The 25,000-nt window shown below is 39.8% G+C and overlaps 1 protein-coding gene across 3 annotated transcripts in view; it reads right to left on the reverse strand.

Moving 5' to 3' along the window:
• Positions 1-7,582: 7,582 nt before the first annotated feature.
• The window catches only part of klhl13 (kelch-like family member 13), a 68,148-nt gene continuing 50,730 nt past the window's right edge, over positions 7,583-25,000 (reverse strand). For all 3 annotated transcript variants that reach the window (XM_061898302.1, XM_061898305.1, XM_061898303.1), the window contains 2 exons: positions 20,314-20,427; positions 7,583-8,503 (listed from right to left, as the gene is read on the reverse strand). In XM_061898302.1, coding sequence (XP_061754286.1) covers positions 8,016-8,503; positions 20,314-20,427 — 602 coding nt within the window. In that variant the 3' untranslated portion in view covers positions 7,583-8,015. The remainder of the gene's footprint in view (positions 8,504-20,313; positions 20,428-25,000) is intronic.

Below are 25,000 nucleotides of genomic sequence, written 5' to 3' on the forward strand. Positions count from 1 at the left end.
TATACACATTTTTACATACACATTTAAAAAAAAAAAAATTTTGTACTACAAATGTCATTTTTTTTGGAAGAAAAAAATAAATATATAATTGTCCCATTTGTTTGATTAACACATTGACATCCTTTAATTGATTGTAAATGAATACTTACTTGATTAACAGCCATCTCATGAGTGGGAAAAAGACACTGCAGGTCTAAAATCAAACTGGAAGATGCGGATTCATCTATCTAGATTACAACAAGGCAAACATCATTAAATTTTTATTTTTTTTTCCAAAGGCAAATATGCGTGAAAAGGATTATCCGCGGAAAGATACACTCCAGTTTGGAGGCAGAACACACACTTTACAATTTGGGTAAACCAGCCATGCGTACAATAAAATCTAGGTCTGTTATATGGCCAGATGTTGGAGACAAACAAACGCCCTAATTACCCCTCCCACTGCTGCCATAATCTCTCATACGTGTCCACACAGGCTGCTGGAAGAAGAGATGAATCGGGTACAGATTATTCAGGAAAAAAACACATGGGACAGACCAGACCAAAACTTGACCTATAAATATTTATTAAGAAGGTTAATAAAGACACGTAAACCTTTATGAAGCACCTTTCACTTTTGATTACGAGCAGAAATTAAATTATAATGTAAGGGGAGTAGTTACTTTGACCGCGTACCAGCCGCTGGGATTAATAGCCATTAACGCCATTGTGCGTGCAAGCAGACGACAGTGAGGATCTGTGCGAAGTGTTTCATCATAAAGATGAGCTGGGAGTGGGGTGGGCGGATCGGTGCTTTATAGTTACAGGAGGCCCCTCCTTCCCACTCCTGACAATGTCACAGGGGTGCGTGCATGTAAACACACCCCAGCAGCCTGTATAATCTGGGTCACTTCCTGCCTTCCATTACAGGAGAAGACATGGCGACCCAGATGTGTGCTAGACTGTACATACACACATCTTATCAGAAGGCAAATAAGGTCACCGGTGGTGATGGAATCCGACAGGAAGCAGAGGTAGTAACGATGATGAAAGGAATGGGAGACGAGCGAGGATGCGTGTCCTTCATTTTTGTCTCATTAAAACAAGCACCATCATGTAATATTGACACAAACTTTAGGATTCAGAAGTAGCAGCTCTGTACACTAACTATAGCGAGGATGAAGTCTTTCCGCTTAATAAAAAGAGGTTTATTTTCCAAGTGCACTCAGAGACAGCAGCTCACACTTCACTGGGTCTGGGTGGTGAGAAAGTCAAAACAAGATTGTGTTTTGCCACCCTTACCAAGGGTGCCATGCTGCACGGGGAACGGTAGAAAGTTGTGAAGCGCGGTCGTCGCATTCGCCGAGGTGTTTCTAATATTTTGCTTACCTTATTTAGCCTCGAAAAGTCACTGATAAACGTTCAAATTTGTTTGCTAAGCGTAAGAACGAGGGCAAGATAGCATTGATGGTGTATGATGCAGAAAAGCATTTGTAATATTTTGTCGTTGTACTTCAGCACCCTCCGCGGCCCAAAAGGGACAAGCAGTAGAAATGGATGGATGGATATTAGAAACACCTCTCAGCACAAAGCTATTCGCGGTCAAAGGCAACTACGTCTTTAAAACGTCTACTCCCTCACTCTGCTGCTCCAAAGACAGCAAGAACTTGACTCGAAGAAAGAAACAACGTAAGTAGGGCTCCGTGCTCTTTGTGCACCATTCTCAGAGATAGGTTGGCCCTACTAGAGGACCATGTCCACCAGTTAAAGCAATTTCGTTACTTTAGACACTGCTGACACATTTGCTAGCGTTCGCTGTAGCGAGCTGACTAGCCCAGCTTGCAGTAGCCCTAAAAGGCCTACAAACCACGATGTACCGGTTGAGACACATAATAGATTTAGCCCTTTAGCTAGTCCTACACCCCAGTCTACCGGAGACCACACCTTAAACATAGGGGACTCCATCACCCGGAACATACAGCTTAGTAAACCAGCCATATTTAACTGTATTCCCGGGGCTAGCGCACTTGCCATTGAAGCTAGTCTTAGGGAGCTGACTTGCAACAAGCCTAGTAAACACGTACGACAGGCTAATCGCATCACCAACTACGTGAACATAGTTGTAGATGTCGGCTCTAATGACACTAGGATGAGACAGTCAGAGATTACAAAGAGGAACAAAGGTAGGACTTTTAATATCGCAAAAAAGATGTCTGGGCATCGAGTACTTGTCTCTCGCCCCCTGCCTGCGAGAGGCAAAGATGAGAGGTATAGCAGATTAGTCTTGCTTAACAAGTGGCTGGCTAGTTTTTGTAGAGAACAGGGACTAACGTTTATTGATAATTAGCCCTATTTTGGGGGCAAACCGGGCTTGCTGAGGAGGGATGGCCTTCCCCCTAATCGGGAAGGCGCCAACTCTCTTTCCAGAAATATAGACTACTATTAGAGTCAAGCTTGACTAATTACACTAGCGCAAACTCAGACACAGGAAATTACAGTGTCTGTTAGTCCGGGTGAGGCGTCAGTTAAGCTAGAACTAACCAGTGCCAGGCTGGAAAAATCTCATCGAATAATACAACATTCACAATGTTTTTTCTGTCGTGACTGTGCCATAGGTGGACATGCATTTGAGTAAGGTGGCAAATTATAACATGTTAAATCTATCGCAGCACCAAGCAAATAATCTCAAAATCTCCATCACATCAATTCCTAGGTGTGATCGAAACTATTTAAGGCACACTACACAAAATAAACGTCCATCCATCCATTTTCTACTGCTTATTCCCTTTCGGGGTCGCGGGGGGCGCTGGCGCCTAGCAAAATAAACGTAACGTTATTAATATCAAGTCTAAGGACACCATTTACAAAAAGTCCTCAAAACAGTCCACTACCTATAATGTAGGCTTTTAAAACATCAGATCATTGTCTCCCAATTATTAGCTAATGAGGTCATTAGAGACAACAATCTCAACATCATTGGTCTCAGCGAAACTTGGCTAAAACCAGATTAATTTTTTTACCGCTTAACGAGGCATCTCCTTATAACTATCCTCGTGCACATATTGCTCATCCCCATAAAAGGGATGAAGGGGTGGCACTAATATCCAAATAAAACTAGCCATAACTAAGTAATAAATATAAATAATTTGAGGTGCTTACTATGAGATCTGTCACACCGCTACCTCTATATCTGGCTGTTATCTATGGTTTCCATGGGCCCTATTCGAACTTTATGTGTGCATTTTCAGAGTTTGTGGCTGATCTAGATAATATAATTGTAATGACGGATTTTAATGTCCATATGAATACCCCGTCAGATCATCCGTGCGTGGCGCTCAAGACTATAAATGATAGCTATGGTCTTAAAAAATAATAGATAAACCCATGCATCGCAGCGGTAATACAGTAGACCTTGGCCTTGGCCGGGGTGTCACCAGCTCCAAAGATATGGTACCACGTTACACTAAAGTAATGTCCGATCATAACCTTATACAATTTTAAGTTCTGACTCATTGTCAACAATCTGCTAATAACCACTGCTTTAGCAGCCGCAACATTAAGTCTGTTACAACTGCGACCCTTGCTGGCTTACTGCCTTCTGTAATGGCACCATTCCCAATTTATGTGGGTTCTATTGATAACCTCACTAAGAACTTCAACGATGCCTGCTGATAGTATAGCACAGCAAAAGCTAAAAAACGCCCCTAAAAGGCGTACCCCCTGGTTTACAGAAGAAACCAGTTCTTCTAAATAATCATGTAAAAAGCTGGCGCAAATGGCCTGCGACTAAACTTCAGCTTTTCCATCAAGCATGGAGTGATAGTTTAATAACTTATAAGCATGCGCTTACATTAACTAAAACTAATTACTACTCCAATCTCATCTACCTCAATAAAAACGGTCCTAAATATTTTCTCAATACAGTAGCATTGCTAACCTCCAGTAGCTCCACCCACACGGCTGATGACTTTATGAAATTCTTTAATAATAAAATTTAACATTAGAAAGGAGATTAAAGATAACGCGTCCTAGTTCCAACTGGGTTCTATTAACACAGATACGAATGTATGTGCGACGGCTATTGCCCGCCAAAATAGTGTTAAATATTATTAACTTATCACTTTGCTCTAGTACTGTTCCTCTAACATTCAAAAAAGCGGTTCTTCATCCTCTGCTCAAAGGACCTAACCTCGATCCTGACCTCATGGTAAAATACCGGCCGGTGTCCCACCTTCTCTTTGTCTCGAAAATATTGTTGCACAGCAGCTAAAAGAACACGGCGTCCAACAATCTCTGTGAACCCTTTTAGTCCGGTTTCAGGACAAATCACACAAAATAGACAGCCCTCGCAAAAAATGACTAATGATCTATTGCTAATGAGTCATCAACTATGCTGCTAATTGATCTTAGCACTGTTTTTGATACCGTTGATCATAACATTCTATTGTCAGTATATGGCTATGTCTGTATGTCAGACAAAGCCTTTTCTTAGTTTAACTCTTATCTTACTGACAGGATGCAGTGCTTCTCCCATAACAATGTGACCTCGGAATATGTTAAGGTAACGTGCGGAGTTCCACAGCGTTCGGTTCTTGGCCTTGCACTCCTTAGCATCTATATGCTGCCACTAGGTGATGTCATACGCAAATACTGTGTTAGCTTTCACTGTTATGCTGATGACACCCAACTCTACATTCCCCTAAAGCGGACCAACATGCCAGATTGTAGTCACCTGGAGGCGTGTCTAAATGATATTAAACAATGGATGTCCAGCAACTTTTTGCATCTTAAGGCTAAAAAAACAGAAATGCTGATTATCGGTCCTGCTAGACACCGGCACGTATTCAATAATACCACCTTAACATTTGACAACCAAACAATTACACAAAGCGACGCTGTAAAGAATCTGGGTATTATCGTCAACCCAACACTCTCATTTGAGTCACACATTGAGCGTTACTAGAACAGCCGTCTTTCATCTCATCATGATGGCCAGCAAGTTCAGTTAAAAAAAACTTCTGAGACTCACTTTTTTGCAGAAGGTCCTTAAAAACAGCAGAGACAAGATAGACAATCAAATTTCTATTGGAGAGGACGCTGGTTCTGCAAAATATACAGAAAGAGATTATTAGTGAAGGGGGTCAACGTTCTTCAAATCTGTCCTCAAAACATGCAATGAGATTTATGAGTGAAAAGCAGGGGTGTCTGAAGTGCAATTTTTGTTACGGCCAATGGAACATTTTAAAAATACCATTTAAAAAATATATAAAATATTTGAATAAAAGACCCAACAATATAATGTAACGGAAAAAATTGCAATATCTCAATTTTGAAACTAATACCATAAAGCTGCCATGCAGACAGTGTTTCACTTTAAAACTGTAAAGTGGCTTCAGTACTTCACATCAAATAATCCACATTAAATTATTGTATATTTTTGTGTTTGTTATATAAACAAAACATAGTTTTCTTTGACATAAAACATAAGAAAAATAAATAATAAAACTTTATAATCAAGAGATATATCTGAAGATAGTTGAACTACTGATTTAAGCCTTGCAAGTAAAAATAATATACATGGATATATGACTTATCCTAAAACACTTAATTATGAGTGGGGCCCTTTTGGATTCTAAGACTTATAGTCAGATTTGTTTGTTTTTTTAAACGGTCATTGCTCAAAAAAACAATAACAAACACATAGCAACATTGTTGTGAATTATTTATCTATTTAAGGCTCCAATTACTTCACATCAAATATGCCACTTTGAACATTTTTTGGGGGAAAATATGGCATATTTTGTGTTTTCGTCACAAAAAAACTGGGTTTTATCAGACAAAAAATAATTGAAACATATGTCAATGGATAGATCGGAAGTTGATCTATAGATATTTAAGAGTTCAAAGTTAAAAAAATATTAACATGACTTTTATCACTTTAATGGCGGACATCATCACTCACCAAAATTGGGGGGATACAAAATACATTGTATAAGTTTTAAAAATACATAAAATATTAAGCCTGAATTCTTAAATTTTTCAGTGTGTAGCCCTTAGTGGACACAAGTTTGGACACCCGTAGTGTAAAGCATTACTGGAATTACAACAACCAAGAAATGTGGATTATGTAGACACAGCTTGGAGGCGTGCCATTGTGCAGCTCATCGCTTTGGAAGGGAATATGGAGGTGGCCCCACAATAGATAGATAGAACTTGTAAACTATGTAAGCGTGGTTGGAGCGCTGGCCGGCTAGGCTAAAGTGTTCATCCAATTTACCTTTTAGTGAGTAGTTCACAATTTAAAATGCATTTGATTTTAGTGCAAATGTTCCGAAATCGGAGAACGCCACAAACTCGCAGGAGTATTTGCAAGTTCATTAGCCTTGTGTGAAAAACAGACATTTTTATGGGCGTCTCAATTACTCATGGTTTTCCGGCATTCACTGGTGGTCCTGGAACGTATCCACATGCAAATAGAAAGGATTATGGCCAGAAAATAATCATATTCTGCTCCTATCTTATGTGATCACAAATAAATGGAGAATCAGAGGCAACACTAATGTGCTGTAATGAGAGTTTAATGAGGATGTAATGTTATGGACCAAACTGACCTAATAATTACACAAACCTTTTGTTCCTGGTAACAGCGGGAGGCGGTCGTCACGGACACCATATGCCACTATCAAGGGTTTTATCGGCTGAGAGCAGGTGGGCAGACTGTGGGCGACACTTCCGTCCAGGTAACGCCGGTCAGCGGATTGTTTACACCAGCTCTATGTAGCTGACAGGTGTGACTGGGAATCAATCACAAAAAAGAGTGGTGCAGTAATCGCTCGTTTATCGCTGTTAATTGGTTATGCACAAGTCGGAATCATTGATTATAAATCGAATATTTTTATAGCTCGGACATAAAAAAACCTGTTTACTAGGGTGCCCAAAAAATCAATTACATTTTGAATCCTGATTCCTTTTTTTTTTAATTACAATTCTAAAACAATTCTTTATTTTCAAAAAATACATAAAAAAACAAAACAAAAAAACAACCCACTTTTTTTTAATGAAACATTTTTACAAAATAAGTTATTAGGTTATCTTCATGCTTTATTGTTGCACGTATCCTTAAGTCAGCAATGAATAAGAGGTTTTGTAACCCTGTTTCGAAATTGTTTTATTATAATTTACATACCAAATAATACATTGTGAGAATTGTTTTGAATCATAATCGTGTTAAACCGTGAATCAAATTGGGATCGAATGATCACCCGGAGAATCGGAATCAGATTGAATCGTGAGGTGCCTAAAAGGTTCCCGCCTCTACAGTTTACTATCGTTAAATGCATTTTTTAATATTATGAGCCCTCTCGACATTAAATAACACTCTTTACACTCTTTTTACCCAATATTGTAATGCTACCAGCGTGATCTGTCATTTAGTGGCCAATACTATCCTAGGATTGATATGTTTGGTTCATTTATCTATTTGTCTGCTTGCAAATGCTTAATTTAGGGCATCTATGTAGTTAAATATGCTTTGAAAAAAACTAAGAAATCTGAGTAGTGGTGAGGAACGACTATAATGTCACCAGTAATAACGCCATGAGAGTATTTCAAAAAACCATGTTTATTAAATTTTAGAAAACACCACTTGAACAGTTTCGTAGCAATCACAGGACAGATGTGAATCTGAAGGAGAGCTGTTTAGACGGGCCTGGGCCGAGCCCTGAGTTTTGTACTGGTGTCACTCTGCTCTGCACGATGGCGTAGAACAAGCGGCGACATCAGGTAGAAAAGTTGAATTGCAAAGTCCCTTTCCAAGTCAAGGTAGTTCCCTGACAAATAAAAACCGAGTGTGCAACATTAAGGTGTAAATCGGTTGCCGTTACTGTACGTTTTTAGGTTGGTTTAACCACAAGTGTAGGACTGAGGAGAGCAGTTCAGACTTAGTCCCAGGAAGTGCAAACAATGTCTATATGTGTTTGTTGGGGAGTTAAGAGGCTTGAGGGGGTATGACCAAAATAGGGCTCCCCCTTCCCTCATCAAGGTGCTGAAAGGGGTGACTCTCTGGACGGCGAGCCTGACATATCTTCCGGGGAGAACACTGTGAGTGTGCAGGCTCGAATTCCGCCCAGCGACTCGGGTAAGTCAAAAACTTTGTGCCATTCGTCTTTCTCTGGGTCGTACTTCTGAACTATTTCCACCATGCAGCGATTGTTCCACGAGTATCCGCCCACTACGTAGATCTTATTCTCAAACACGGCCACGCCCACATCGCTCTGGCCTCGCAACATAGGGGAGATAGGCGTCCACAAGTCCAATGCGGGGGAGTAGTACTCGCAGCTGAGCACGTCATCGTAGTCGCTCGTTCCCCGGAAATGATTCCCGCCGATCACGTAGAGGCGGTCGCCCACCGTGCACATGCAGTGGAGGCCGCGCACGGTGGTCATGGGTGCCTTCTGAGTCCATTTGTCTGCATCTGGGTCAAAGCACATCAGCTCCTTCTGAAAGGTGTCGTGAGTGATGCCTCCTGCAGCGAGAAGAGAGGGCTAATTAGCCTGCACGCTAACCACTGGGGGAGGAAAAGGTGTGATGCCATCCGACCAATCAGTGACTCATTTGCCCTACATGTTGTGTAAGCGGATGACAAACATGCTTACATTCAGCGGCGTCATTAGGGTTTGAAGAAAAAAACAACAACAGAGTCATTATTAATATTCACTCTATGGTGAAGTGACTACAATGTGCTCATGCAAATGTGCACAAACAGACTGGAGACGTCGAGATGCACAAAGCTGATGGCAAAGTGGTTAGAAAAGAAAAGAAAAAAACAGGACATGTCTACAGGGAAGGCTTAAAATAAAGAGGAACACAATCCCAGCATGCATTTGGGTGGAAGCCAACCCATCCCCGCCCCACTCGCAACCCCCCAGGCAGAAAGACTCGGAGCGAGAGCAGCAAAGATTTGCGGTGAATGCCAAACAGAAACAGAAGCCCTCGCTTCAGATGCTGCCCAGCGATTGCGTGCTATACTGTAGCTTCACTGTAGGAGCCTTTTTTGACTCGTAATACAGCGCCTACTCGTGATGATCGAGTCAGACTTTCTTTGTACAGTTGTCGCTCCACAGAGCAAATCCTCAACCGGGGTAAAGAGCCGTGTCTACCCTCAGGAGCACTACAAAGTCCAAATGTCTAATTAATCTAATTTACACTCTTTCCCTAATCAGGCCAATGAAAAACACCAAACTGTCCTGTTAAAAACACCAGGGATAAATGTGGATCCTACGTTTTAAAAATGATCATTCTTATGCAGGGACTTTTATTTTGAATCCTTTTACTTTGTAAGTATAATTTCCGGTTGGGTGTGTTAACTTATTCGTTAATGCTATTTTCTTGTCTGCAGAAGTTATTGTTGAAGTGAGTTTTCTAACACTTTAGGATATATTTTTAAAGCAGTAATGGCTTCTTCTACGTGTATGTGATTTTGTTATGTTCTGATACAATGACAACTGTGGTTATTTACTTAATAGCATCTGACTACTGACTGCCCACACTGATTTAAGACTATAGTTTATTTGACACATTAAATGCAGGTGTATTTCCTGCCACGGTTTGAATGAATGTTCAGTTTATAGCAGGTATTGGACACTTAGGTCTCCTTAGACTCATCCTCAGTCATCCATGCAGACTGGACACTGGCCGAGTTAGTGGGCGGCCTAGAGTGGAGTCGGCTCTCTTGGTTGCTTTGTTGGGTCTGCTCCTGTCTGGCCATGCTACTTCCACCCCAGCAGACGATGGCGTGGAACATTGTAGAGGCCACCACAGTGTACAGTATATGTTTCTTTTACTTTTTATTCATAGCTGTATGTAGAAGTGGCTGGTTGCATCAGCTCTGCTTTTTTAATTTATTTAATGTCCTTTGTTTCTTTGATGTTTCCCTTTTACACACATGTAAGACGGATGTGTGCTATGGCTAAGAGTTGTTTTTTCCCTTGGCCTCAGTCTGGACCCTCTCTCCAGGGGCCCATGCTTAGACCAATTTTTTTTTTCTTATCCCCCCATTGTTTACCTGTATCTCACCTCTTTTGTAAGGGGTGCCGGAAGTTGGCAGACCCGTCAACTATCCTGTTTTGTCTCCCTGTAATGTTTGTCTGATCTTGAATGGGATTGTGCTGAAAATTTTAATTTCCCCTCGGGGATTAATAAAGTATTTCTGATTCTAATTCTGAAAACAAGCAAATGTTGAGTTTATTTAATTAGTTGACAGAGAAACATGTTGTACTTGTGTTTTGAATATTAAAGTAACCCATAGTTTGTACACTTCAAAGTAAACAATTATTTCCCTTATTTGTCCAAAAATTACCCTTACTTTGAAATGTAAACATCCAATAAACGTATGTCCAAATGGTCAATTATGAAAATTAGACAATTATGTCATCTACACCCCAAAACGATGGTAAATCCTGCACACTGAACGTGTAAAAATATCAAAGTTGTTAAGATTATGCAACGTTATTTTCATCAAATTCCTTCATTAAAGGCCTACCAAAACCCACTACTACAGACCACGCAGTCTGATAGTTTATATATCAATGAAGAAATATTAACATTTCAACACATGCCAATACGGCCAGTTTAGTTTACTAAATTGCAATTTTAAATTTCCCGCCAAGTATCCTGTTGAAAACGTTGCGGAATAATGATGCGTATGACAACGCGTACGCGTGACGTCACCGGTTGTAGCAGGCATGTTCTTCCAGCACCGATCACGGCTAAAAGTCGTCTGCTTTAATCCCATAATTACACAGTATTCTGGACATCTGTGTTGATGAATCTTTTGCAATTTGTTCAATTAATAATGGAGAAGTCAAAGAAGAAAGATGTAGGTGGGAAGCGGTGTATTGCAGCTGCCTTTAGCAACACAAACACAGCTGGTGTTTCCTTGTTTACATTCCCGAAGGTGAAGCGTTACTGTGGAACAGAGCGGTCAAGCGAACATGGATCTCGATCACATGTCAACTGGCAGGTTTCGGTAAGAAATTTGTGGTAATAAGTCGGCTCTTACCGTAGATATGAGCAGAGCTTGCGACCTCCTGCAGCTGCGGACCTCCTCCCACCGGAGACACTGGCGGTCACCACACCCGTGGCCACACCCCTCCGACTTTCAGGTACCAAATAATCTCACTAAAACACTAGTAACAAAATAAGTAGATAAGGGATTTTCCAGAATTATCCTAGTAAATGTGTCTAATAACATCTGAATCGCTCCCACTGCCCTCGCCTTTTTTTTTTTTCCTTGTAGTCTTTCACTCTCACTATCCTCATCCACGAATCTTTCATCCTTGCTCAAATTAAATGGGGAAATCGTCGCTTTCTCAGTCCGAATCGCACTCGCTGCTGGTGGCTATGATTGTAAACAATGTGAGGATGTGAGGAGCTCCACAACCCGTGACATCACGCGCACATCGTCTGCTACTTCCAGTACAGGCAAGGCTTTTTTATTAGCGACCAAAAGTTGCAAACTTTATTGTCGATGTTCTCTACTAAATCCTTTCAGCAAAAATATGGCAATATCGCGAAATGATCAAGTATGACACATAGAATGGACCTGCTATACCCCTTTAAATAAGAAAATCTCATTTCAGTAGGCCTTCAAGATAAATCCATAATTGAAGATTTTTAAGTTTCCACTTGAATCCTGCTAAATAAATTAATCAACAGCACAACTATTAAACCAGTTTTTAAACAAAATTTAAACAATGGCGTGGCGCTATCGGGAGAGTGGCCGTGCCAGCAACCTGAGGGTTCCTGGTTCGATCCCCAGCTTTTACCAACCAAGTCACGTCCGTCGTGTCCTTGAGCAAGACACTTCACCCTTCTCTTGATGGGTCCTGGTTAGGGTCTTGCATGGCAGCTTCCGCCATCAGTGTGTGAATGTGTGTGTGAATGGGTGAATGTGGAAATAGTAGGGGTGTAACGGTACGTGTATTTGTATTGAACCGTTTCGGTACGGGGGTTTGAACCCAGGACTACTCAGGACCTTCGTCGTATTGTGAGGCAGACACACTAACCCCTCCTTCCACCGTGCTGCCGAGAAACTTTTTTAAAATTTATAGTAATCAGACCATATTTTCGGTATATCAGACGGAATTTTTACCAAAAATTCCATCTAATCTACCAAAAATATGGTCTGATTACAATACATTTTGAAAAAGTATATGAATAAGAAGACATAATGAACATTTTGAGCAACGAGAAAGGAGTAAACTTGCGGGACAATTGTGATCGGAGTGGATAAAAAGAACTGTTTTTTTATGGACATTTCTTGAACATTTCAAAGTGCATCCATACCATTTTGAATTATTTTGCTAAAAAAACAGACAAACAAACTCTGGCGAAAACATAACCTCTTTGGCATTGGTCTACATACTAAAGCATAACTTTTGTCTTGAGTGTTTCCAAGAAGACACAAAGCAGGTCACGGTGCACCACCGAGGAGGGAAAGCGACCGGTGGAGCCGCAGACTCTGCACACCGCGGAAAATATTAGAAGCTACTTGATAAATTGGAAAACATATTTGAAGCCAGCGAAGCTAAACATTAATCTTTGAAGTATTTACATTATTAAAAGTTAAATTGTCAGATATTTGGTTGTAATTTGCTTGCTTCCACACAAGACAAAAATACATGCTTGTAGTAATGAATATGCTTAGAATATTTGAGCATTATGTTCATCTTCAATTTCAGTAAGTGTGTTTACCCTAAACATTCCTGCAATTTAATTGTACATACTATGGCATTTTGACCAAGTATTTTTTTTTTTTTGACAATTCTACAATAATATATTACCATGGCCTGAATACAGTTATATTATACCGTGATGTTTTAAAATTTTTACATCCATAGAAGTCAGTATATAATAATGTTATGTTACAGAACATAAGGGCATCTGTGCTCTTTGTTGAATGTACTCCATCATTTTTAGAGATGTGAGTAAGGACGTCCCAGAGAGGAGTTGTACAGTCTAATGGCGTGTGGGACAAAGGAGTTCTTGAGTCTATTAGTCCTGCACTTGGGATGAAGCAGTCTAGCACTGAACAGGCTCCTCTGGCTACTGATAACGCTATGCAGAGGGTGACTGGCATCCTCCAGGATGCTCACTAGTTTGTCAACAGTCCTCTTCTCTGCCACCGTCACCAGTGTGTCCAGTTTCATTCCGATTGTAGAACCGGCCCGCCTGATCAGTTTCTCAAGTCTGGAGCTGTCCTTCCTAGATGTACTGCCCCCCCAGCACACTACCATGTAGAACAGAACACTGGCAACCATAGACTGGTAGTACATCCACAGGAGTTTTCTACAAATGTTGAAGGAGTGCAGTCACCTGAGGAAGTACAGCCTGCTCTGTCCTTTCTTGTACTGGTGGTCCGTGTTAACAGTCCAGTCCAGCTTATTGTCCACCCAAACCCCGAGGTACTTGAATGAGTCCACGGTCTGTACCTCAACTCCCTCAATCACAATAGGTTGTGACCGTGGACTCAACCTCCCAAAGTCAATGACCAGCTCCTTGGTCTTTGACGGATAGAGCTGCAAGACGTTCGTGTGGCACCAGACAACAAAGTCCCTCACCAGGTTCTGAAACTCCTCCTCTCTGCCGTCCCTGATGCACCCGACGATGGCTGTGTCATCCGCGTACTTCTGGATGTGACACAGCTCTGAGTTGTAGCAGAAGTCAGCGGTGTACAGGGTGAAGAGAAGAGGGGCCAGCACCGTTCCCTGCGGTGCTCCGGTGCTGCTGATCACAGTGTCAGACATGATGTCCTTCAGTCTGACGTACTGTGGCCTGTCGGTGAGGTAGTTCGAAATCCAGGCAACCAGGCAGGGGTCCACTTGCATTTTGTAGAGCTTGTCCTGAAGGAGGCGGGGCTGGATGGTATTAAAGGCACTCGAGAAGTCCAGGAACAGGATCCTCACAGTGCCATTTCCCTTATCCAGGTGTGAGTGGGCTCGATGCAGCAGGTAAAGGATAGCATCCTCCACACCAACGCCTTCCTGGTACGCAAACTGCAGGCTGTCCTGGGCATGTTGCACCTGTGGTCTGAGGAGGCTGAGAAATAGCCGCTCCAATGTCTTCATTAGATGAGAGGTGAGCGCCACTGGTCTGTAGTCGTTCAGCTCACTGGGGCAGTTCTTTTTGGGAACTGGAACGATGCATGACGTCTTCCAGAGGGTGGGCACTCTTCCCAGCTGCAGGCTGAGGTTGAAGATCCTTTGAAGTGGTTCACCCAGTTCTACAGCACAGGTCTTCAGGAGTCGGGGGCACAGCTTGTCTGGGTCTGCTGCTTTCCTTGGCTGTAGCTTCCTCAGTTGACCTCTGACCTGGTCCGCAGAGATGACTAATGTCTGCGTAGAGGTGGTGGAGGGGGGTGCTGCCATGGCTGATTATCCAGCATGGCTGGATAATCAGCATTTCGTTTTTTTTGGCGTTGAGTTGCAAAAAGTTAGCGGACATCCATTGTTTAATTTCATTAAGACACGCCTCCAGCTGACTACAATCCGGCGTGTTGGTCAGCTTTAGGGGCATGTAGAGTTGGGTGTCATCAGCTTTAGCGTGTACGCATGGACGAGAGAGCGGTGAGTGACAGCCAAGAAAGGCAGACTAATTCCTCAAGCAAACGAGCAATTTTTGTTTTAAGATAAATATTAAGACAAAAATAGACATTTAAAAATATATTTTATGTTAAAACACTAAAAGTAACATGAGCTAACTGGTGGTGGTTTTTATATTTTGCTTTGAAAAATATAACCGTGAGCAAGTTGTACCTTGCCTTTCGTCCAAATGCAGCTGGGATAGACTCCGGCCACCCCCGTGATCCAGAGAAGGACAAGCAGGTAGAAAATGGATGGATTGATAGATAAAAATTGCAAACAACCCCTTAAACTCATCATTTGCCCTGTGATTCCCCTGAAACGTAGCACACTTGTCACATTGTCAAATTCAGCCTTGATCCTTCAGTAAAGAACATATAAGATCTTGCACCTCACTTATGACACACATTACCATATATTCTGCAGCAGAATGACATAATATATATGCTAAGAATTGAACTCTTAGCACAAAATTACACTAAAATAGTGCTTCTATCTTTTTAAAAGTTAAAAAACACACCGGTCCTCTTAAGTAAGCTTCTCCACCTTAGCCCTAATATCCCTGAATTTCATAGCACTCATGTGGATGGCAGCAGGATGCGGTCCAGAGGCACCACGGCTCTCTACTTGTGTCTTGAACCGTGCCACGCAACTTGAGCTGTAACGGTTCGTGGGCTGAGTGGATGTGTCACGTTCATCCAGCTGACAGAATACCTTCAGACAGCGAAGCAGCACGGGCGCACAACGCAAGTTGATCTGCTGTGACAGACCGACACAGAAGTGCACTTCAGCGTGGGTCACCTTGCACAGCGGTTCTAATCCTCAGAGACCCGAGGGTGCTGCAGGGCTTCAGAGCAACAAAAATCCTCTAATTGGCCATTTACCTAGCCTTAAGCTTCAAAAGTACGGCCGGATATTTAAAACTTTCCACAAGTCACGCTTGTGACCCAAGATATGCATACAAGAGTCTTGAATACGTACAAACATTACCTGCACAATCAAATGAGATCTTAAACAAGATTTTTGAAGAAGAGCACTGCATAATACTGAGAGTTGTCTAGTGTTTCCCATACATTCATTTATTTGTGGTGGCAAGCCACGAATACATTTAGAATGGTAAATGGTTGTACTTGTAAAGTGCTTTTTTTACCCCTTTTTAAGGAGCCCAAAGCGCTTTGACAGTATTTCCACATTCACCCATTCACACACACTTTCATACACTGATGGCGAGAGCTGCCATGCAAGAAGCTAACCAGGACCCATCAGGAGCACCACGAATAAAGTTGGTGCTCCCTGTTAAGGATATTTTCTGTTAATGCATGTTCAAGTAAATGCTCTTTGAGATCTTTTATTTGACAATTGTCACAACTGGTTTTGGTTTTGCTTATATGATCGGTTATGTCGTTTCCATGCTGCTTTTCTTGACTATTTAGTATCTTTCAAATTAAATTACTACTATAGCTAACCTGAAAATGCTTATTTAAAGGAGGCCTATTATGCAAAAAAAACTTTTCTTTACCTGTTTTTGTGTATTTGTGATACACATAAATTCTGAAACTTTGAAATCAAACGATGGAAGCATTACCAAGATATTTTTAAAGCAATCTCAAAAATGTAATACCGAATATGACTCCTTTATGTCTACAGTTTAAGTGTAAGTATATTTGCTTCCATTGTTTAGACAGTATTCCCTTAATTATTGCTAGAATTATGTTTAAAACGCAAATGGGGATGTTATGATTTTTTTTTTTTAATATTATACTTTTTATGTTATAAATTTGAAGTCTTTATAAGCTTTTTACGTAGTCCACACACTGCCTAGGCTCTTTCTTTATACTAGAGGTGTAACGGTATGCAAAATTTCGGTTGGGTACGACGTACTTCGGTTTAGACGTCACGGTTCGGTTAATTTTCGGTACAGTAAGAAAACAACAAAACATAAATGTTTTGGTTATTTATTTACCAAATTTGTAAACAATGGCATAACATACGTATACACACAGGGTCCATTGCCAAAGTTAATGTGGTCAACACATTAAAATTAAAAACTAAAGAAGATAAGGCCCAGAATGGTTTAACAAAACCTTTCTACATATAAAGGGTTTTTTTGATTGATTGATTGATTGACTGAGACTTTTATTAGTAGATTGCACAGTACAGTACATATTCTGTACAATTGACCACTGAATGTAAACACCCCAATAAGTTTTTCAGCTTGTTTAAGTCGGGGTCCACGTTCATCAACACCCCCACTCCCCCAGCCTGGCTAACTTGGCTGCTATAAAAACATTTGTTATTGCTTCAGCCCTACCTGACTCGCCGAGGAGAGGCTGCTTGAATAAGGTGGTAACGCTTCAAGGGAGTTAGCATGTTTGACGTGTTGGCAGAAGCATACCCTACTGCTGCTGAACAATGTCGGCAAACCTCCGTCCTCCATTGTTGTATCGCACAGCCAAAGTGTTCCCAAACGGGAGATCTAAACGGGGCAGGAGGGTCTTTTAGCTCTGGCTTTTACATGTTGTCCTAACCCGGTCGCTGCTAGCCTGCCTCGCTCCGCATTGTTTACACAATGTGCGGTGCGCTACCTAATATGTCCGTGTGGAAACTCGTTTGATACACATCCGAACCGAACCGAAACCCCCGTACCGAAACTGTTCAATACAAATACACGTACCGTTACACCCATACTTTATACACCAATACCTACGTAATTATATAATGAAAACTTAAATGGGTACTCAATTGTACACTGAGGCTGTAGTAAATGAATTGCAAAGAAGCGAAGGAACACTTAATTTTCAGTCTATACTGTTGTTTAATAGTTGTTAAGTTTATTTTATCAGATGACAGAATAATCTTGTACTTAAGTATTTCAGATATTAAGTTAAAATAAGGCACATTTTTCACACCGTTTCCCTAATATTTTGGCCAAAAATGTAACCAAGCTACAGATGGATCCTTCAATATTAGCAGTTTGAAAGCTAAGCAAACCACCACCACAATCAGGAATTTATGGCAGAGTTTTTTTTTTTACACAACTCTTCCATTCAATTTCATTTGTGCAGGTCTACCTAATGTTGTGGCTGGTGAATCTGTAGTCATATTTTTCATTAAGCATGTGAGCAATCAAACCCTGCAGGCTCCAGTCGATGAGAAGCATCTGACTAGCTGCAGATAAGTGCTCCTGCGACCAACATGCTATTCATCAACTATTTGTTTTATTAAGAGCACAATAACGATTAACTGAACAGAAAAAAAAGTCACAAAGAGATGATAAACAAACTCCATTAATATGTAAAAATATAATGTTTGGATTCAGAAAGATAAAGTGAAATGCATGACTCTAATCTTTAACATTAACATACAGTATCTCCTTGAGAAAACTACTATTGTTTATTCCAAATGAATAATGAGATATCCGCTATAAAACTAACGTCACTAAATTTAAGTGGAACCAAAAATGTACCAGACAAAATAAACACAGCCGAAAAATTTCAAGCTCATCATGTACAGTATGTTGTGGTGGGAAGTTGGAACGCGGCACCCACAGCCAGCACGGATTAACACACAGCATCTTCCGTGTGACACCTCCCACACGTTTCAATCCTCTACTTTGCGCTGCACATTTCTAAATTTCCCCATCATCCATCCATCCATTCACTCCTCCTACCTTTGCTAAAAAAATGGCAGAGGATTAGAAACGCTGAGGAACTAGGACTCATCTCCATAGCCCAGATTGTGTTCTTTTCAAGCCAATTAAGGAGGTGACACTCGAGGAGCAGCAAGCTTAAGGGTGGATGTTTATGTCTGCCATTACCACTGATAAAATGTGTCAAGGAAAAATAGCAACAACAAAAAAAAAGACCGCTTGTGGTAAATGCAATACATATAATAATCATATAGACTAGAGGTGCCTAAAGCGGGGGCCTGCGAGCAAAATTTGGCCCACCAAGTCTTTTCAATTGGGAATCTCAATTGTAATAAATATTCATGCTGGCGTCGTTCAAATTCACACATTCAATGATGGCATGTCCGCAAGGCTAACTAGTTGCTAGCTATTAATGTTATTTGCACTAATTAAAGTAACAATTATTTACATTTAGGCTATATGTGTTTCACACTAAAAGTCCTTGTGATTGGGCACCAACCGATATAGACAATCTGCTAAGGCAGTGGTTCTCAACCTTTTTTCAGTGATGTACCCCCTGTGAACATTTTTTTTAATTCAATTATCCCCTAATCAGAGCAAAGCATTTTTGGTTGGAAAAAAAGAGTTAATGAAGTAAAATACAACACTATGTCATCAGTTTCTGATTTTTTAAAATTGTATAACAGTGCAAAATATTGCTCATTAGTAGTGGTCTTTCTTGAATTATTTGGACAAAAAGATAACTAAAATAATTAAAAACTTGTTGAAAAATAAACAAGTGATTCAATTATAAATAAAGATTTCTACACATAGAAGTAATCATCAACTTAAAGGGCCCTCTTTGGGGATTGTAATATAAATCCATCTGGATTCATGAACTTAATTCTAAACATTTCTTCACAAAAAAAGAAATCTTTAACATCAATATTTATGGAACATGTCCACAAAAAATATAACTGTCAACACTGAATATTGCATTGTTGCATTTCTTTTCACAGTTAATAAACTTACATTCATATTTTGTTGAAGTATTATTCAATAAATATATTTATAAAGGATTTTTGAATTGTTGCTATTTTTAGAATATTTAAAAAAAATCTCACGTACCACTTGGCATACCTTCAAGTACCCCCAGGGGTACGTGTACCCCCATTTGAGAACCACTGTGCTAAGGGACTTCTTGAGCACACAACTAAGTACAGTAAATAACAGACGTAAACGAGATGAGACACTGAGTAAAATAGGGGAACCACACTGGAGGAAATACAAAAGAGCTTGACTAAAATGGACAGGGTGATAAGTGTAAAAGCTAAGTGCCATGTCTAAAAGCACCATTGGAATACAAACTGTGAAGTTGCCTCAACGATTTAATTTACAAAGACTGATTGAATACAAAGTTGGACTAGAAACTATTGACTAAAAAAACACTCATTAGCACTAGCAAAATAATCGATAGCTTCCAGAAAAACAGATTTTCTGGAGCATATTTTGGAGACGTTTTTTTTTAGCATTCCTTGTTAGATTTACTGGTTACGAATGTGCTTCCATAACTAAAACCGAAATTTGGTGTGTAAACACGAGACTACTTGAGAACCAGTTACCCTGTGCTCAGGGGAAGAATACAGTAAACTTCATTAAGAATAAAGAAAGTATAACTAAGCTGCCTAACGGTCTCATCATTGACACTTCTTCCTCTTCCTCTCTTCCTTGCAGCACCTTTTTCTAGTAGGCAAGACAACCACAGAAATAAATGTAATTTGCATCTTGCGTTTAAACTTTTCATAACTGTATTTAAGGGGTACAAGAAATAGATTGATGGATGACTGTATTTTATATATATATATATTTTTTCCATTAGTACTGTGTAATGTGTGTGACATTTTTTTTTACCTTACACTAAAACTCGACCTACATCGCAGTGTTGGAACGGATTTAGTTTGGAACCACATGTAAACTGATTTACATGTGGTAACGTAATCTCATGCAGTAATTACAGTCAGACTGTGAGTCATGACGTTATACACTCGATACATGGTCAGCACTTACCCGAAATATACATGTAGCCTCCGTACACTGTCCCGGCATGGCCATAGTGTGGTTCATTCATCTTCGCTACATACGTCCATTCATTTGTCCTTGGGTTGTAGCACTCCACAGTAGCTTAAAGAAGGTGAGGGTGAGGGGGGTAAATAGAACATATTAGTAGAAAGTAGGGCAAGACAACTAAGGAGGACAAACAGCAGGAAATAGGGCCTTTGAGGGTTTCAGTGTGGGAGCTGTAGCAGTTTTTAAATATGGGCAATGCAACCCAAAAACCTTGTCAACAGGAAATTGAGAGATTGCAAGAATATAATATAATTTCTGTCAACTTCGATGAGGAGGTTTTCTTGAAATACACACAAATCCTACAGGAAACAATTGGATTCATGGAAAGGCGTTTAGGTAATTTAGTAAATATGACAGGCAAGCAAAGGGACTTTGTAATATTTGATTCAAAGAAAGTGCATTTTTCACGCAATACTACTGTCCTTCCAAAGTAAGGAAGGGCACATTGTCAAGAGTGATCTGTTGTTAAGTTCCAACTTTTCCATATTACCTAGCGATGTATCATCTGCATAACCAACATTTTGTCAGCAGCAGGGCAACATGACACTATCATTGACAATGTTGTTCTCAAACTTTTCAGAATGATCAATACTGACCACTACCAAACAGAATGATCAATACTGACCAGTACCAAACATAAAAGCAATATTTAGTCGAGCAACTTAACCTCCACCAGGTGGTAATGTATTTGTTTGGGTTCATTTGTCTGTCTAATATTTAGCAACACAGCTCAAAAAGTTAAATGGCGGGATTTTGATGAACATTTCAGAAATTGGAAAAGGTGTTCTGCCGATAACTGGTACCCAACGCACAACCTCAAATATTTAAGATATTTGCCTTGAACAACCTACTCATTGAAACAGCTGCCTCATATGCCTTGTGTACAAGTAAGTACTGATTTTAAAATATGTTTATTTCATTGTATCTTCTGACCAGCAATCATGTCGACAATTACAGCGTTAGAACGTTTACATTGTATATTAAAGGAGAGTAAGCATATAGACAAATACAGTGTGAAGAAGTTCATATTAAGCCAAACAATGGTAGCTTATATTTCTGTTCTGATTTGGTTTCGGGAGTGACATGGATCGCTGTCCAGATTCAGACTATATTTTTTTAATATTGAGAGATAGGGCCCGGCGGAGTTCTGCACCGTCCAAGTGTGTTTGTTCTTTAATGCTTTTCAGCAGAGGGAATGAAATTGTGCTTGATTAAATTTTTCAACTACTTTTATTTTGTCGAACAACAACTTTGAGTGCTTTGAAAGGCGCCTTGTGAAATATTGTTTCATCTTTATTCCTTCAGATCTGCATATCATTGGGGCTGCTCAATTCCATGAATTGACAGTGGAAAAACCTAGACAAGACCAAAAACTCATAAATGTTAGGGACTTAAAATAGATCATTATCTCTACTGGCATGTTTTTCCATTATCAGATGAAAATAACACACTGTGATAAGTCTGACTTTACTGGCCTCCAGGGTTTTTCCTCTGTAATCTTAATGGAAGTCGCAGGCAGCACTGGAACAACTGGCCTTAGTGAGTATAGCCACAGTATTTTTGAGACCTTAATATTTGACCCAAACCACAGAGGACAGAACCCAGTAATTGGATTGAAAAGAGCCTAGTGTTCTGTAGAGTGTGATTAGTCCCAATAATCTTAGAGGATTAAGAGAAAAGGGAAGACAAAAAAATAAATCACTGATCTTAGCTTGAGCAATTACTTTGTTAGAAAAGACTACAAACAAAAATAAAGCTCAACTGATTAGAACCAGTTAAAAGAGAACCTTATTGACTTAGGAGTGCGCACGGTTCAAAACGTACCTCACCTTTAAGGTCACGGTCTAAGTACATTTTCGGTAAAGTTGGGGAACAACATGCTACACCTTACAATTGTCGGTTTACGTACGGTATCTGTCCAAATTTTTGACAAACTTTACCAATGCTCCTGAATAGTAAAGTGTGTCAAAACATTTGACAGGCGCAGTGTTCCCAAATAGAGGAGTATAACGATGAAAGACTTTAGATTTGTTAGCTTCTCTTTAGCACAATCACTAACAATGACTCCTGTTAGCCAAAGGCTGGGCAGTGCACTGCACCAATGACATACATAGACGCCTCATTGAGCCGGTTGGTCCATAGCTGCTATAAGTACATGTCTCCAGCATAATGGATGTGGTAGATCTGCCCCGTAAACTTATCCAAAAAATGGATAGGTTTTTATAGAGTGCCTTTTTTGTTGTTTGCAGGCTGGTTTTACAGCAGGAATTCAAATGATTACACGCAGGTATTATCTGCAAGTTTTCATAGTAAAAAAGTAACTAACCACATAGTAACTACAAATTCAGGAAATTATTTTGGTAAAATAAGTTTATATGGCCAAATACGATCCAAAATATATTTTCAACCTGTCCCTTTAAAGGTAATCACATGATTACCTTGTTGTGCATCTAATTTCCCCTCAGAGATCAATAAAGTACTTCTGAATCTGAGATCTTGTGTTGACTGTAAACAGATAAAAAAAATACAAATTGTATTAAAAAATGTTAAGCAGCACATGACTTCTCTGTTCGCTCTTGCCATATCCATTATGGCGTCTAAGTAAGATTTAGTGTTTGATACAGCATCAATGTCTACCTATGTACTATATTTATATGGGCTGCCTGGCATTTGTTGACGGAGTAGAACCCTGACCGATGCACACTTTGTCCCTCACTTTAAGGTGTACTGATTGTGAACGTGTAACAAACCTACAGCTTACACCCTACTTAGAAACTACAATGGGAGAACCTGAGAGAAATTCATATAGAGCGCTGATTTGAGCTTAAAATACCATTAAAACAACTTGATATATTCCAATGTATCGCCACCATTGACCTTGAAAGACTACCGCAGCTCCCCGTTACAAGATGAAGACTCTGTCATTGGTGTCACTGAGGCTTACAGCGCTGTAATTACTTTGCCTAAACCCAATGTGTGGTTCAAAGGAACATCTTATTATAAGAACTGGATCTGCTTCTATCACGTCGCCATTCTTTTGGTTCCGTTTCAACTCGCTGAGGTGGGAGCATCAGGGATGAGAGTCACAGGGGTTAAGATAGTGCTGTAATGTGTAGTTAAAGGCTAATGGAAGTTAAAGCAGGAACTGGCCGCAAGGTGGACAGCCAGTGAGTCAGGGAAACTTTGGTCTAATTATAACCTGAGGAATTATGACTGCCTGCATGGTGGCCATTTTTTGTTCACTGCTGTTAGAAAAGTCAACATAGCACTTTGTTGAGTTCCACAATCATCGTACATCATCAGAATCAGAATCAGAAATACTTTAATAATCCCCGAGGGGAAATTAACATGCAAGTACACTTAACGTGAAATAATTTCAAATACAGTGTTTCCTCAAATTACGGGCTCAATTTGTGCCACGATGGAGCTTGTAACTCAAAGCATTTGTCTCAAATCAGCCTTGCCCATTGAAATAATTTAAAATCAATGTAATCCATGCATCGCCCTCCAAAAACACCACCATTTTAAAATCTAACTATTCTAAAAAAGGAAAAAAAACTTTTAGATAATAAATACTAATGAAATTATTACAATATCATGCATTACAAACAAATGCATACATTTTATGAAATTATGTAATAATTTCCCCAGGGAATCAGACTTTTTGGGGAGTCTTACAGGCTGGTTCTTTTAGTGTAACAATAACAATACAATTGTTATTTAAGATGTGCACTGATGTCTTTTGAGTGATGCTCCAGAGAGATTAGAGTTGACAACAAGAGATACAGGCGAAACTCAAAAAAAACTTTAATATGGTGCAACTTTTTTTTTTATTACAGCAATTATATTTACATTGTAAAACTAATTAGGAAAACCTTGAATCAAAAATCTCAGAAAATGAGGGGTTTTCAAAAACTGCAAGTCATGATCATCAATATCATAATAAATAAGGGCTGTATGTATCTCACATTGCATGTAATGAGTTTCACAAATTAGTTTCACATTTGAAGTTGAATTGCTGACATGAATAAACATTTGCATTATATTCTAATTTTTTGGGTATCACCTGTGTGTATGTCTGTCAACCAAAACTAACGTTTGACTGTCCAGTTTGTTGAGACAGGAGCGGAACAAACTGAAACACATCAAACACAGCATCGGCAGCTACTCCATATTTTCATTGATAAAGCCTGTTTTCCAAAATACTCGTAAGTTAAGGTACTTGTAAGTTGAGGTACAAATGCACATACATTTTATCTATTTTATTACAAAGATCATCATAAGAAAAAAAATTAAAAAAGAAAACAAAGATACAACTATGCGTTTAAGGGGAACTGCACTTTTATACTGGAAATTTTCACAATCCTTATGAGACAAAATAAGAAAACATTTGTCTTTGTTTTTGCATTCTAATTTGCTATAATTGACTTGTTCAAGGTGGCTAGCAGTACAGCTAATGGGATAAATCCATTGTGCCTTTAAATGACTTTTAAAAGGAATCCAAAAAACGCCATAAATACATTTACGGTCCGTAATCTGTATAATAACCACAGTGTAGAGACACTGTTCTTGTAGGAGTAAACACTAAGGAACTCTTTTTCTAGTGTAGTAACACATCGCCTTGCGA

Source organism: Nerophis ophidion, linkage group LG04, assembly GCF_033978795.1.
Source record: "Nerophis ophidion isolate RoL-2023_Sa linkage group LG04, RoL_Noph_v1.0, whole genome shotgun sequence".
Taxonomy (NCBI): Eukaryota; Metazoa; Chordata; class Actinopteri; order Syngnathiformes; family Syngnathidae; genus Nerophis; species Nerophis ophidion.